Genomic DNA, 16907 nt, shown 5'->3' on the forward strand with positions numbered 1-16907 from the left:
AGTTTGCCACATAGTCCCACCTTACAAGCGGCCGCTGGAACCCTGGGATCTTAACAGGGTTCTACGGGCTCTTCAGAAACCACCTTTTGAGCCGCTGCGGGATGTCTCTCTATCACGTCTTTCGCAGAAGGTGGCATTTCTAGTGGCAGTTACGTCACTCCGAAGAGTGTCAGAGCTTGCAGCGCTGTCATGCAAAGCCCCCTTCCTGGTATTTCACCAGGATAAGGTGGTTCTGCGTCCGGTCCCGGACTTTCTCCCCAAGGTGGTGTCCCCTTTTCATCTCAATCAGGATATCTCCTTACCTTCGTTTTGCCCTCATCCAATTCACCAATGTGAGAAGGATTTGCATTTGTTAGATCTAGTGAGAGCACTCCGGATCTACGTGTCTCGCACGGCGCCACTGCGCCGTTCTGATGCACTCTTTGTCCTTGTCGCTGGCCAGCGTAAGGGGTCGCAGGCTTCCAAGTCAACCTTGGCTCGGTGGATCAAGGAACCGATTTTTGAAGCCTACCGTTCTTCTGGGCTTCCGATTCCTTCAGGGCTGAAAGCCCATTCTACCAGAGCCGTGGGTGCGTCCTGGGCATTGCGGCACCGGGCGACGGCTCAGCAGGTGTGTCAGGCAGCTACCTGGTCTAGTCTGCACACTTTCACGAAACACTATCAGGTGCATACCTATGCTTCGGCGGATGCCAGTCTAGGTAGGCAGGTCCTTCAGGCGGCGGTTGCCCACCTGTAAGAGGAGGGCCGTTGTCGGCTCTTTTTATCGGGGTATTCTTTTACCCACCCAGGGACTGCTTTTGGACGTCCCAATTGTCTGGGTCTCCCAATGGAGCGACAAAGAAGAAGGGAATTTTGTTTACTTACCGTAAATTCCTTTTCTTCTAGCTCCTATTGGGAGACCCAGCACCCGCCCCTGTTCCCTTCGGGCTGTTTGTTCTTTTGTGTACACATGTTGTTCATGTTGAATTGTTCTTTTGGTTCATGGTTTTCAGTTCTCCGAACATCCTTCGGATTGAATTTACCTTAGACCAATTTATAAGTTTCCTCCTTCCTGCTTTTGCACCAAAACTGAGGAGCCCGTGATGCACGGGGGGGGGGGTGTATAGGCAGAGGGGAGGGGTTACACTTTTTAAAGTGTAATACTTTGTGTGGCCTCCGGAGGCAGAAGCTATACACCCAATTGTCTGGGTCTCCCAATAGGAGCTAGAAGAAAAGGAATTTACGGTAAGTAAACAAAATTCCCTTCTTTTGGAAGCTGAAACTCTCTCAAATTTAGTTTAGGTTATAAAAATATAGTTGCTGCAAAGCAGAAATATTGATCATTTAATGAACACAGGTCAGATTTTGGCAAGACAAAAGTTTTGTCGCCTTGTCATATAATGCACCCAATCCTAGTTTACATCCTCACCTGTGCTCATTAAATGATCGGTTAAATAGTGGGTGTGTATAAAAAGAAACCCAGCACCCCAGACCTTCACTTGAACTGCAACTTGACCTTTGACAACATGCCAAAAAAACACCCTGCGACCAAAGCCTTGATTATCAAGAGGCTGAAGACCAGATCCACTGCAGAGGTGGCTGGCACCTTTTAATGAGTCTCAGCGTCAAGTACAAAGAATTAAAAAAAATTTGAAGAGACTGGAGATGTTTTTGACAAGCCCAGGTCCGGCAGACCCCGCAAGACAACTGCTCAGTAGGAACGTTTGTTGGTTAGAAAATCCAAATCCAACCCCTCTTCCACTGCAGCAGAGCTCCTAAAGGCCTTTTTACCTCAAGTCCCTGTGTCAGCTAGAAAGTTTGTAGGATACTGTCTCGAAATGGCCTCCATGGTCGAATCAGTGCCCAGAAGCCAGCACTAAACAAAAGGCAATTAAAAAAAACATGTGGCATTTGCCAAGTCCCACACCCTGCTAAACAGATGGATGCTGGAAAAGTGGCAGAAGGTGGATTTCTCTGATGAATCTTCAGTTTAATTACACCACAGCTGCCAGCTGCCGCAAATACTGCAGGAGACCTACTAGAGCCCGTATGGATCCAAAAAACAGTTACGTTTGGTGGTGGAAAGATCATGGTCTGGGGTTACATCCAGTATGGGGGTGTGCGAAACATATGCAAGGTGGAAGGCAATATCAATAGCCTAAAATATCAAGAAGTATTAGCTTCCTCTTACATTCCCGATCATAAAAGGGGTCAAATTCTGAAGCAGGATGGTGCTCCATCTCATACATCCATCTATACAACAAAGTTCCTCCTGGCAAAAAGATCAAGGTGCTCAGGAACTGGCCAGCCTAGTAACCAGACATGAACATCATTGAGCATGTTTGGGGTAGGATGAAAGAGGAAGCTTGGAAGACAAAAGCAAAGAATCTAGATGAACTCTGGGAGGCATGTAAGACTGCATTCTTTGCTATTCCTGATGACTTCATCAATAAATTGTATAAATCATTCTGGAACCGCATGGCTGCAGTCCTTCAAGCTCACGGAAGTCACACAAAATATTAAATATGGCTCTAATAGCACCACAACTTCTTCACCAATGTTATACAACATATCTTTGTATTAGAAGTTAATTATTTGTTTGAATTTCACATTACTTTCTATGGGGACAAAACTTTTGTCTTGCCAAAATCTGACCTTCCTGTGTTCATTAAATGATCAATATTTCAGCTTTGCAGCAACTTTATTTTCATAACCTAAACCAAATTTGGGAGGGTTACAACTTTCAAAAGAGTAATTTATAAAACCAATGGATAAATTTAAAGTCAGGTTATAAGCTTTTATTTACATAACATGGATAAGCGACAGAACTTCTGTCAGGAACTGTAGGCTTGGATAATTGCAGTCTTTATTCAGTGGTCAATGGTTGATTTAGAAGCTGCCTGACCCCTACGAGCAGGGCGTAACCACCGCGGTCGCAGGGGGTCGCCATTGCGACTGGGCTCGGCAAGTTAGGGGCCCGCGGCCGCCCTGCAAATCAGCAGGGAGCTCCTTTCAGTAAGAGGGGAGCTGCGCTGATCTGTCGCAGACCACACAGCCGCTATATGACCCGGTGCCGCCCACTGGTATGTGCAAGTAGTGCATATGGGGATTTAAAGTGCTGGCAAGATTGTGGTGGTGGCCCGAGCACTGCCGCCTCAAGGAATCTGCCCAGGGGCCGCAGATAAAGTCATCACGGACCTCAGGTTCCTCACCCCTTGACTGCAGGTTCATGCCTTCTGATTAAGCATTCTTGCTCTTCAGTCTTAGGCTATTTTAATTCTTCATTTCCAGGTTACTGTCTGCCCATAAATTGTAGGTTTTTTAACCCAAAGAGAGGCATTCGTTTCATAGGGACCAAACAAAAAGAGGTCGCCTTGCCGTTGGGCTCACATAAAACTGGCCATTTTTGTGTGCTAAATATCTCCGTTTTTACATGTTTTCCATAGCAGTATTGCATGTCTTTATTCCTAAACTCATTGTTACACATATCTTAGCACAAGAGTGCAACTGTCTTTTTTTGTTACTCTGCAGCATCACAATGGAGAAGTTTGGACAGTACTGAGGCCAACCGAATGAGGGAGGGGAGGTCGCCAGGTATCCCATCCTTATCATTGAGACATTGATGACCCATCCTGAGGATAGGCCACAAATGCTAAAAGCTTAGACAACCCTGTTAATACTTGGAGGAATCTGAAGCTGCCCAATACTTTTAAAGGGGTTTTCTGGATTATAACAAATTTGCAAGAGTAAGAAATTTCTAAAATTTAGAAATAGCAACTTCTTACCAGCTGAAAACAGAGCTGCTCCAGAGGTGTTTGTAGGTCCTACAGTGATCATTGTTCTTACTTCATTCATATGACCTCTGCCAATCATTGGCCTCAGTTATGAGGTATGCCAGTGCCAGCGTGCTCAGGAGTTAAGACTTAAGGCTACATTACACACTGCGATATCGGTCCCGATATCGCTAGTGTGGATACCCGCCCCCATCTGTTGCGCGACACGGGCAAATCGCTGCCCATGCTGCACAACATCGCCCAGACCCGTCACACATACTTACCTGCCCGGCGACGTCGCTGTGACCGGCGAACCGCCTCCTTTCTAAGGGGGCGGTCCGTGCGGCGTCACAGCGACGTCACTGAGCGGCCGCCCAATAGCAGCGGAGGGGCGAAGATGAGCGGGACGTAACATCCCCCACCTCCTTCCTTCCGCATAGCGGCCGGGAGGCAGGTAAGGAGAGCTTCCTCATTCCTGCAGCGTCACGCATAGCGATGTGTGCTGCCGCAGGAGCGACAAACTACATCGTTGCTGCTGCAGTAACGATAATCGAGAATGGACCCCCATGTCACCGATGAGCGATTTTGCACGTTTTTGCAACGATGCAAAATCGCTCATTGGTGTCACACGCAGCAACATCGCTAATGCGGCCGGATGTGCGTCACAAATTCCGTGACCCCAACGACTCTGCATTAGCGATGTCGCAGCGTGTAAAGCCCCCTTTACTTTGTGGGTGGGTTTAGCGCTTTGTGCTTCCGTGCCACCGCAGCTTCACCTCTTCCAACGGTGTGTGCCCATTGTCCGGTGCTGTGCCTTGCACCTACCCGTCCTGTGGTGCTGTGCTTGACACCCGCTGTCCGGTGCTGTGCCTTGTGCCCGCCCTCTGGTATTGCGTGCCTTGCGCCCACCTTCTGGTGCGGTGAGCCTTGCGCCCACCCATCAGTGCTGTGTGATGACCCCCAGGTGCTGTATGCAGCTCCCAATGATCGAGCACTGCAGTGGATTATAACTGCAGGAAAAAACGCTGAAAGAATTGTCATGCTGCAGATTTTTTCTGTAACAAAATCTGTAAGGAAAAAAATCTGCAACATGTGCACAGAAAGTCAGGATTCTCTTAGAGTTTTCTGAGATGTATTTTTCCTAAAAGTATTTTTTAAAATCTGCAAGAAAAAACACAGCATGAGCACAGAGCCTTATTGTTGGGTCCCTGCTTACTCTAATGCCTCTTTTTGGGTTAAAAAACCCCCTCTATTGTGGAGCCAACTCGTCCACTTTCTAAATGCTGTAGGGTATTGCATATCCACCCGCTATTCAAATCAATAAGGGTTGGATGTGCAGTAACTGGCTGTGGCCATTACTCTGTTGATGGAGCTGTGTTGTTCAGCTCCACAACGAAGCAGATCTGGTCGCCGCCAGAAACAGTTGATCAGCGCACCTTCACCAATCAGACACTGATGGCTTATCTCAAGGTTAGGTTATTAATGTTAAAGTCTCAGATGAGCACAAAGAACAATCTTCTGATAGTTGACAACCCATTTCCAACTTGGTATATTAGAAGTAATTGTGGGGATTGTCTGTGGTCATAATATTCCTTAGGGTACAGCTCTCTGCTTTCTCCAGCAGTCCTGTAGGCTACAATTAGGGCTTTGTTGCGCATGTCTGAGCACCACTCTATTTTCTGGGACATTTTAGAACCATATTCTCAAGTTGGTGGGAGTTCCTGCACTGAAGACCCCAGCAATCAGAAAGTTATCACCTATACTGTGGATAGATATGGAATTTCAATGTTAGGAATAACCCTTTAATAGCACCAATTTTCATCATTTATATAATGTTTCTTAGAGAAAATCTGCCCCTTTCCTTTATGCATTGTTAAAGATGGAGTTGAAAGAACAAAAAATCCCTGGCTTGCCTGCAGATTGCTCATATTTATGAGCAGAGTTTTACCGCTGTGTTTTCTTACTGTTCTTTTTTGTAGGTTTGCAGCTTGGAATCTACTTTGTAAATCCTTCTATTGTCTTGACAATCGTTCATTATGTACCGTATTTAATTTGTTTGAGACGATAAATGTCTTCTATTTCTATAGGAATCACAATGTCTAGTAGCTACTGGCTGACATGTTGTTTTCTGATTTGTAAATGCAGCCACCAATTCGACTGATAAGTCACACGATGGAATCGCTGAAGATGTTCAAGGATTTTACTTTGACAAACTGATGTAAGTTTACAAACTGCCAATTACAATATATCTGTGCGCTGAGGAATATTGTAAACCGGTACGGCTGTGATTGACCGGTGTGAGCTGATTTTCTCTTTTATCTATATTTGTTAAAATTGCGCTATAGAAATCAGAATGTGTGCGTGTTACATTCGACAGACACTTGGCAGACTCTTCCTGCACAATTATGTAGCTAAAGCTGAGCTCTGAAGCGGTTTGTCATGTTATTATCAGGCAGGCTGAATAGTTTACTTGTAACTGGTTTTTCCAGGCTGAAAAAAAATCCTGCATTCACTCTATGTGGCTGCAGACTGTCTAATTGTAACCATGTGCAATGCAGGAATTGTCAAGATCTACATTAAGGCTATGTGCCCACGGGACTCTGTACCCGTGGATGTATCCGCAGGTACGTCCGCAGGTTTCCCACAGCAGCTCCCCGGAATCCGCAGCTATACATTGCTGTGGGATTCCAGCGATATAGCTGCGGTAAACCTGCAGACATTCGTGCGGCTTACCTGCGGAAGTCCCGGCCTCTATCTCCATAGTGGAGGGCCAGGATCTCCGCAGGTAATTCCGCAGGAATAACTGACATGCAGTTATGTGCAGGTGTGGAACATCCGCAGCATATTCCGCAGCTGCACGTACCGCAGCATTGACAGACACTCCCCATGTCCCATAGGATAACATGGGGAGTATCTGTACTTGCTAAAACCCGCGGATTTATCTAGAAAATCAAGATAAATCCGCAGGTTTTCCGCAGCAAAATACGCGGGTACAGAGTCCCCTGGGCACATAGCCTTACAGCATGAGTGGGCAATATGACCATATGTATATCATATACCTACTATGTCATGCTGACTAGAGTCTCAACTGCTATTGGGAAAAGGACATGGAGGGAAGCAGAAGAGTCTACATAGCTTCCAACTGTCCCGGCAAATCAGGGCTTTGTCCCAACTTCCACTCACTCGCTTCTTGTGATGTCTTCACCACTCTGTAGCTTTTCCTCAGGCATGGGGCAAGCATCTCTAGTCTTGTCACACGGTGACATTAATTAAATAAACATCTTTCTGCTTGTGATCTGGGCTCCCTGGGGAATTGAACGTACAACCAGTATTATTGTAGGCAGCAGCTAAAGCTATGAGGCATAGTCTGCACTGACAAGTTTAAGAGAGTTTACTTCTAACAAATACCAGCAGTATAGAAACAGGTGATGAAAAACCGTTCCTAAATTACCTCTCAAGATTAAGATAAATATCAGCAGTGAGAAAGGGGATACATAACTTTTAATAGAATTATCATTTAAAAAATTGTGTAGTGCTGCAATTTATAATAGAATTTTTTGTGCAAACAAATGAAACAACATTCATGTCCAAGAGGACCAACACAGATAGTGTTGGAGCTCCCCCGGTGGTGTCCGTCAGTAATATACCATATTCACCAGATGGACATCGAGGGGCTTCAACACCAAATCAGTGTCCAAGATTCATGGACACTGTAAAGTGATGACTGCTATGAGCCGGGTAAGCAAGGCATAAACCTATAATCCTATCTGTTAGTTAGGTTAGGGTCATAGGAGGATATATTCCAGTGGGAACCAAATCTCCCAAGATGACTCACCAGTGAAATGTACAGTGTGGGGTTAATAAATCCCCCAAGAAACAAGCTTTTGACCATACATGGAAACACCAAAAATTACCAACCGTAACCTAACAAAAATCCATCCAAGATCACAGTGGTGTTTCCTGGATTTAATTCAGAGTATAGTCATGGCAGTAAACATATAGGTATAATTATTGCCTCTTGCTTATAATATCCGGTTCATTAATACATCATACAATTGTACATAAAAAAATGGATTGGTCTCACCCAGTTGTAAGTGCAGGTCAGTTGTTAGAAGGGGGTCATCAGGATAGATAGATCGGGTGGCTGTCCATGGCCGGGTAGGAGCTCTCTCCCTGGCAGGAACTATGCAATTTTTTAAATGATAATTCTATTAAAAGTTGTGAGAGTTTACTTCTACATGAATCTGCAGTGCAGCCTTTGAACCCACAGGCAGATTCTACTCATACACAGGGATACATTGTATATAGCAGTGTATTTCTATGTTACCTCTATTCTAGAGGGAAAATAAAGTTAGATTTTTTTTCTTCCTAATAAATTACTAAAAAAAATAATTACAATAATGTGACTTTTAATGCGCTTAAAAAAAAATCACAAATTGACAAATAACATGGACATATTGTTTGTAACCCTAACAATACAACAGTGATCAGATTATTTGCGGTGATCAGTAAATGGCGTTAAAAGAAGGCATGATTGATTATGTACCCATAAAAATTAAGTAAAAATACAATGCTGAGGCCAGATTCACACAGAGTAATTGCTGAGTACTTTTCTACTGCTTTTTTTTTTTTGGACATTCTCTGCTTTTTCCTCTCCTTTTTTGACGTGTTTTCGGTGCGGATTTGAAGGAGCGCATTTAATGCTTTTAATAGTATAGAAAAGGTTTTGATTCTATACTTAAAAATACAGTGTTTTTATTTAAAAATACATTTTGTTTCAGGCTACAAATAGAAGACTATTGTAAAAGAAACAAAAAACCGAGCCGGAGTTTCAGTTGGTATACATGGAACTTATCAACTCATGTTCACACTGGCCATAAGACAAAGAAAACTCAATATGTCCAATAATGGGGACATATACCCTGCTGTAACTAAATAAACGTATCATACATATAAACAAACAGAGGGTACTTAGTAAACACTGTTTTGATCAAAAAAATGTAACACCATCCCACTGCGACAAGGTGTACCCAAATCGGGGCAGTACCTATACTCTCTAATATTATCACCTTACCATTGGTCGAAACAGGCCTCAATCTGAATAAGGGCAGAAAGTGACTGGGTCCCAACTGGACACACAGCCATGGGAAGCAGTAGATGAAATGCCCAGCTACCTGAAAATGGGGCCACACCCTATTGTACTGAATACAAGAGAATATAAAAAACAAAAAAAAGTGAGCTGGAGTCTTTGTCTTCTGGCCAGTCTGAACATTAGCTTACAAGTTGCATGTATACCACCTCATACTCCGACTCACTTTTTTTTTTATGTAGTCTCTTATATTCAGTACAATAGGGTGTAGCCCCCTTTTCAGGTAGCTGGGCATTTCATCTAGTGCTTCCCATGGCTGTGTGTCCAGTTGGGACCTAGCCACTCTCTGCCCTTACTCAGATTGATGTCTCTTGACACCTGATGAGGTTTTAATATTAGAGAGTGTAGGTACAGTCCTGATTGGTAACACTTTGTTGCAGTGGAATGGCTTTACGCTTTTTTGTTCAAAAACAATGTTTACTAAGTACCCTATATTTGTTTAAATGCATTCTGCTTTAATTTAGTTACAGCAGGGTGTATATCTACATTATTTTTATCTTGGGTTTTCATAGAAGCCTAAAGTGAAGATATGCAGAGTACAACAGTGTCTTTAGACCCAAAGTGGGTAGGAGTTTTCATAAATTCACATCCACTGTGCTTGGACACTTAGGCCACGTTCACATGTATTGTAAATGATGCATTTTCTCTGCTACTATTTTTGCACAGACATTCTGCTGTATATAGCAAATATATGATTTCATGAACAATTTGACCACTGTGCATCTAAAGAGGGTGGTGAACTGTGGTGTTTTCCAGGTCGCCACAGGATAGCACCACAGGAGTTGTCCTTTGACCTCTAAAGAGACAGGAAAACACAAGAGGTTAAAAGCCCCTCCAACTCCAACCTCCTCAGTGTTTTTCCTGTCCCTGTACAGGAAAGATGCAAGAGGATCTTACCGTCGAGATGAAAGGGGTCCAGGCGGATTTGGAGGGCCTCGCTCTCTCCTTCCAACCTGTGAAGCAGCCCTGGGCGGACACCTCTTGAGGAGAGGGTCGTCAGCCTTGCCATTGGAGGAGGAGCTCCAGGCGCCAGCCACTTTACTCAGTGGAGGGCTCTCGGCATCCTGCACATGAGCCGCGGCCACAGGCACTTTCAGTCTTGCTTACGGAATGCGTTCCACGCTGGGACGCACCGCTGCACGTGCGCACAATGGTAGTCACACTTCCTGTTCCAGGTCAGAGCGACACCCTAAAAGGTGCATGTGTTCATGTGTGGGGAGGGTAAGGGATTCAGTCAGTATTCCCTCACTTTAGGCTGTATACAGGGATCCTGGACAGCCTAGTCATGGATAAGGGTGCCCGCTCAGACGTTTCCTCTAATGTGCCCCATGAGTGCCTGTTCAGTAGGATAGCTGAGAGAGGGTACATTCGGCGTTCTAAGCAGTCTGAGCCTTTCTATGTCCCAGGGTAGAGGCTCCTCAGCGTGCTCTGGCACCATCCCTGAAAAAGTCAGCTAAGAAGGCATCAGGGAAGTCCAAAAGGTGTGCAATGGGAAGTTGGCTGACACCTGTGTTTAAAAAGCTCTGTGAGGCCTGTAGTGGTAGGCTTGTTTCAGAAGAACAGAAGTCCTTCCTAATGAATATGCGAGCAATGATTCAGGAGGAAGTGCAGACTGCGATGTCCAGCATGATGCCCCAGCAGGAACCCCGAATGACTTCTCGGAAAAGACCGCAGTGGGAATTAGAGGAGTCATCTGAAGATGATCCATCCTGTGACTCAGAATTTGAGGAAGAGGTACTGGGAACAACACCAGAGGAGGGGAAAAGATACTTTTTTTTTCATCAGAGAATACAGATGAACTCCTGAAGGCAGTCTGAAAGACCATGATGGTGGAGGAGACAGAGAAACCACGAACCATCCAGGACAAAATATTTGGGGGCTTCAGATCCCAGATGAACATAGTTTTCCCTGTTTACCAGCATTTACGAGCCATGATCCTGTAAGAATGAGAGGAGGCTGAGAAGAAGCTGTTGATTCCCTGGGACTTTAGAGCTCGTCTTCCCTTTGAACCCGAGGACATCAAGGCATGGGAGGATATTCCCAGGATCGATGTTCCTGTGACAAAGGTGGATAGGAAGTAGTCCATACCTTTTCGAGGACTCTTCTGATTATCAAGACACTATGGACAGAAAGGCAGATGGACTTCTGAAGGCATGGGAAGCTTCTGCTGCCACTATTAAAACTAATATAGCGGCTACTTCTGTAGCTCAGCCTATGTCTAGGTGGTTGGAAGATCTTGAGTCTCAGATCAGGAATAAGACCTAGGGAAGCTATGTTGAATTTTATTACCCTTTTAAAGATGTTCATGGTGAATGCCTTAGCGGAATCCGTAAGATTAGCTGCTAGGAATGATGCGCTAACAAATTTCCCCCCCAAATCCACCCCCCCCGTGCAATATGGCTTAAAACCTGCTCAGGGGATAGCATCTCCAAAAATAAACTTTGTTCCATCCCTGTTTCTCAGGTCTCCGGGTATTCGGGATCATGTTAGGCGATATCCTGGAGAATGCTTTGGATAAAAAAGGGGATTCTCCGAGGAGAAATCTCTCGTAGTTTTCATTCCTTCAAGAGGCTGGACTACAAGGGAAAGGGGAAAACGGGGAGAGGGACTTATCCAAAAGGAAGAAAGGATAGGAACCCCCGTTTTGATACCTGGAGTGGACCAAATAGGTCTTGATGCCAATTGCATAGGCAGGAGACTATATGGATTCTTGGCTGAGTGGAAGAATATATCCTCCAATCAATGGGTCCTTCAAATTATAGCTCAAGGACTCAGGATCGTTTTCACATTGTCCCCCCGAAAGATTCATTCTCACAAAACCCCAATCCCCAGCCATTCACAACAGACTTTGGACGGATGTAAAAAAATTAAGTACACAGGTGGTAACTCCTGATCCAGTCCTGGAACATTTTCAGGGTCATTATTCAACCCTTTTTTGGTAAAAAAAAACCAAACAAAACAAAACAGTGGGCGATTTCCGCACTATAATGAACTTAAACCACTAAACTAGTGTGTGAGATACAAAAAATTTTGCAATGACTCAATCAAAACCACTATCCCTCTTCTCAACAAAAACTCAGTCATGACCACAATGGATCTCAAAGAGGCTTATTTATCACATTGCCATCCATCCATACTCCCAAAAATTCCTAAAGTTTGCCCTGGAAAAGGGGGGGAAAGGTGTTTCACTTTCAGTTTCGGTGCCTCCCCTTCGGCCTGTCCTCTGCTTCTCAGCCATTCACGAAAGTAATGGCCGAGGTAGTTGCTCATCTCAGAAGAGACAATGTAACGATCATACCCTATCTGGACGACCTTCTGCTGGTAGCGGACTCGCAGGAGGAATTATCTTAGGAGATAACTATTACTTTAGAACAGCTTCAGTCCCTAGGTTGGGTAATAAATACTCACAAGTCAAATTTCCATTCAGACACCAGGAAGGTCTTTCTGGGAATTTTTCTGGACTCCAGCGTAAGAACATCCTTTTTACTGACGCAGAAGGCAGAGGTGAACAAGAAGAGAATCCATGCCTTTAGAAAGAAGCGGAAAAGCACGATCAGGGAGGCCAATGAGCATCGTCTGCCTGATGACCGTGTGCATTCCAAGCATCAGCTGGAGTCAGTTTGACTCCAGGGACCTTCAGAAGCTGATTTTAACTGCTACGATTGGTTGCTGGTGGTCATTGAGCACCAAGATAATTTTGCCTCACCAACTCAAAGATGCCCTATGATGGTGGACGGATTGGAAGATCCTACAGGTCAGCGTTCCCTGCGATTGCTTTCCTTGTGTCATGCTTACTACCGACACCAGTCAGACAAGTTGGGAGCCCCACATACGATCCAGATACTTCCAGGGATCGTGGCTGATGCAGATGAGGGACAAATCCTCGAATTTCAGAGAGTTAAACGCTGTCTGGCAAGCCCTCAGAAGGAATTGGGAACTCTTCCTGAATCAACACGTTAGAATCCTATCCAACAACGTCACAGCGGTGTCTTTTCTCTGACATCAGGGAGGCTCAAGGCATCTTCCTCTACAATCTCTAGCAACAGAGATTTTTCGTTGGGCCAAAAGGTCATCCGTTTCAGCGGTACACCTAAAGGGATCACAAAACACCTTAGTGAACTATCTCAGCAGGCGCAAGGTGGATCCATCGGAAGTGTTCCAGAGTCTAGTCAACACATGGGAGCTCCTCAGGTAGACCTGTTCGCTTCCAAGAAAAGTGCAAAAATAAGAAAATTCTTCTCCCTGAATCCAAGAGACAATCCAATCGTAGTGGATGCCATGTGTCAAACTTGGGACATGAAGATAGCATATGTTCCCTCCACTTCCGCTGATCCCCAGAGTGAGCCACAGTTATGATAGCACCTTATTGGTCGAAGAGGAGCTATTTCTCACTGCTGAAGAACTTCATCATGGAGGACCCTTTTTTTCTTTTGGTTCTGCTCATTCCTGGGCGAGGAACCGGTGAACAGCGCACAACCAGATATTCCCAAAATTTTGGATTTCCTTCAAATGGGCTTCAACAAGGGACTGAAACAAAGTACGCTGAAGGTCTAGATTTCGGCTCTTAGCATCTTCTTTGATGTCCCACTAGCCTCCCATCTGTGGATCTTGAGGTTTGTGAAGGGTATCCAGAGGTTGACACCTACTGTAAGAGCTTTAGTGCCTCCATGGGACATGGGTCTGGTTCTGAACAGACTCTGCGATCCCCCATTTGAACCAGCTGATCCTGTCTTTATTGAAAAGTTGTCTATCAAGACTGTGTTCCTTGTAAAAGTTACAACAGCCAAAAGAGTCAGGGAAATCCAAGCCTTATCCATCAGAGATCCCTATCTTCAGATCTTAGACGATCAATATTATTCGAAGTTGGATCCAGCTTTTTGCCCCAAAGTAGTCTGATCCTTAAATCTGGAACAGGAAATCATATTGCCTTCTTTCTGCCAAGACTACAAGAACTAAAAGGAACGCCACTTGCATTCCTTGGATGTCAGACGGACAGTGCTGACTTATCTGTAGGCCACTCAGAGCTGGAGGTTGGACTCAAACCTTTTTGTGCAGTTCAGGGGAAAAATAGAGGTAGAAAGTCCTCAAAAGTAACCCTATCAACGTGGGTCAGATCCGGCATAGTTTCAACCTATTAAGTAAAGATCTCCCCCTGGTAGACATTAGGTCCCATTCTACTAGGGTATTTTCCACCTCTAGGGCAGAAAAAGCAGAAGCTTCGATTGAGCAAATCTGTAGAATGGCCACCTGGTGAGGGGTCCGAATACATTCTGTAAGCATTATAAATTAGATGTCCTGTCTAACCAGCAGACCTCGTTCGGTAGGAAGGTTCTTCAAGCTGTTGTCCCCCCCCCCCATAATAATAGTTTTTTTCTTTGTCATTCTCCTGTGGTGCTGTCATGTGGCGACCTGGAAAATAGAGATTACAACCTACCGGTAATGATGTTTCCACAAGCCCATCGTGACAGCCCCCGTATATCCCTCCCTAAAAATTCTTTATACTTAATGTGAACTTAAATATTTGTATGAAGGAAGCAAAAATTAAAATTGTGTTTTACCCATCCTGGTGTGGTACTTGGAAAAGTCACTGTGGAGCTCTGGGTAGGAGGGGCTTTTAACCTCTTGTGTTTTCCTGTCCCTGTAGAGGTCAAAGGACAACTCCTGTGGTGCTGTCATGATGGTTTCTGGGAAACATCATTACCGGTAGGTTGTAATTCCTATTTTTTTTTCCTAGAAGCTTCTATGTAGAACCTTAAAAAAAAAAAAAACCTTGAAAAGCTGCACTTTTTTAAATGCGGACTCAGTTTTTCTGTACTATAAAAACCACATTAAAAATGCTGCTGCACCAGAAAAGCATCAATAAAGGGGGAAAATACTTAAAAAGAAAAAAATACAATAATCAGAAAAGATTGTTATTGCATAGTTTGGTGCAGACACCTGCAGAAAACAAAAAACATTATTTATGCAACATGTGAATGCGGCCTTACAGACACAAGCCAGACATAATATATTGAAACTTACATAAAAATGAGTAAGTTATGGCTGCTTCAACTATGAAGGAAAGAACAAAATATAAATCCATAGGTCTCAACTAGAGATGAGGACACACAAATGATGCTGCGCCATCACTGGATGATCAAAAAATGCTGCAGTGATGCCGGAAGGTAAAAGATTAACATGCCTCTCATCCAACCGCTAGGTACCGCTGACCTGGACACTAGGCCACAGTCAAGTGAATCATTCTTCTCATTTATAGTCCCAACCATCCCAGACACAGCGGGATAGTTCCAGACTTTGGTTTACGCCCTGAAGCCCTCTCTGATATTTCCTCCTGCCATGGTAGAAAGTAATGGTAAAAGGGTGTAGCAAGGAGAAAGTTCAGATTAGCTGCAGCGTTCCCCATGGTTTGTCCCTCATTTTGTTCTGTAAAAGAGGGGAGGTATGCGTCTAGTCAGTATGTAATAACAGGTACCCAAATTGCATACTTAAGGTCATGTGACTGCCCACTCACATTGCAAATACAGGGGAATCACGCATTATACACTGTCCTGTTGTGGCAGTTTGCAATCACACAGAGAGAGACTGCAGACTTTTAGTTGCAGCTGGAAAAACTCTTTAGGGAATCTGTCAGCAGGTTTTTCCTATGTCACGTGAGGTCAGCATGAGGTAGGGGCTGAGATACTGATTTCAGGCATGTGTCACTTATCAAGCTGTGTACTGTTGTTTTAATACAATGAGTGTGTATCATCAGGCGATTATCACTACCTGGTCTAAGTTCTCTGTGAGAATTTGTCCAGTGACACCCCCAGCATTTATTAACAGCTCACTGTCAATATACAATGGACACAGAAGATATGGTGTGGGCAGGGTTAACTTTCTGAGCTCAAAGACTGATTGTATCACAACTGCTGCTCCCAGTAAACTAAGTGACTACATTGCTGGAATCAGGGTTTCTTTTCCTACATCATGCTGCTCTCCGATGAGAAACCTGGTGAGACATTGCCATTAAGCAGGTCAGGTACTGTGTTCCTTTTATTACATAATTATAACGATTATATTAATATTGATTGACCAGATGTGTTGATGGTAGGATTGTGTTTCATACACCATCTGCTATATAAATGACCTACAACATATTCAAAGCTTAGACTGTGATGAGCATCCAACCCCAGTACTGTTACAACTTGGTATACAGTATATCACAAAAGTGAGTACACCCCTCACGTTTGTAAATATTTTATTATATCTTTTCATTGAATAACACTGTAGTCAGTGTGCAGCTTGTATAACAGTGTAAATTTGGTGTGCTCTCTAAATAACTTAACACACAGCCATTACCGCTGGCAACATAAGTGAGTACACCCATAAGTGAAAATGGCCAAATTGAGCCCAAAGTGTCAATATTTTGTGTGGCCACCATTATTTTTAAGCACGGCCTTAACTCTTCTGGGCATGGAGTTCACTAGAGGTTCCCAGGAGCCACTGTCGATATCACTGAGCTGTTGGATGTTAAGAGTCGTTTTCTGTGAGATTAGTTTTGAAATACGCTCCATGTTATCAATACTACTGTGAGATTTTGGGTGTTGGACACTCTGATTTTCAGCCTCTGCAATATTTGCAGAAAATCTGCTCTATGTGAATCTACCCTTAATGTGACTTGTAAATTAAGAAACTGTGTTTATTACATTCCAATATTATAGAGTGAAAAGTATTGTTATGTTTTGGGATTGTTGTAATTAAAAAACAAAACAAAAAAACAACTGATAATGTGGTAGCGTTTTTCTTTTTTCCAGACAAATGTACCCTGATCTTAAAGACAATTTGGTTGAATTCCGAAAACATCTTATTGAAAGCACTAATGAGATGGTGCCGTTGAAAGTCTGGGAGTTGCAAGGTAAATTCTTTGTTCATCTATTGCTGATACATCACATTTGTCCCATGGTGGCACTGTATATAGCGGATTGGTGAAGGTACCTCGTATTGGGAGCCAAGCGACTATACAGTAC

General features: G+C 44.0%; 1 protein-coding gene across 1 annotated transcript in view; it reads left to right on the top strand.

Moving 5' to 3' along the window:
- Positions 1-16907, top strand: part of UGGT2 (UDP-glucose glycoprotein glucosyltransferase 2) — a 518153-nt gene that overhangs the window by 64395 nt on the left and 436851 nt on the right. The window contains exons 7-8 of the mRNA XM_075336749.1: positions 5898-5970; positions 16695-16795. Coding sequence (XP_075192864.1) covers positions 5898-5970; positions 16695-16795 — 174 coding nt within the window. The remainder of the gene's footprint in view (positions 1-5897; positions 5971-16694; positions 16796-16907) is intronic.

This window comes from Anomaloglossus baeobatrachus, chromosome 2, assembly GCF_048569485.1.
Source record: "Anomaloglossus baeobatrachus isolate aAnoBae1 chromosome 2, aAnoBae1.hap1, whole genome shotgun sequence".
Taxonomy (NCBI): domain Eukaryota; kingdom Metazoa; phylum Chordata; class Amphibia; order Anura; family Aromobatidae; genus Anomaloglossus; species Anomaloglossus baeobatrachus.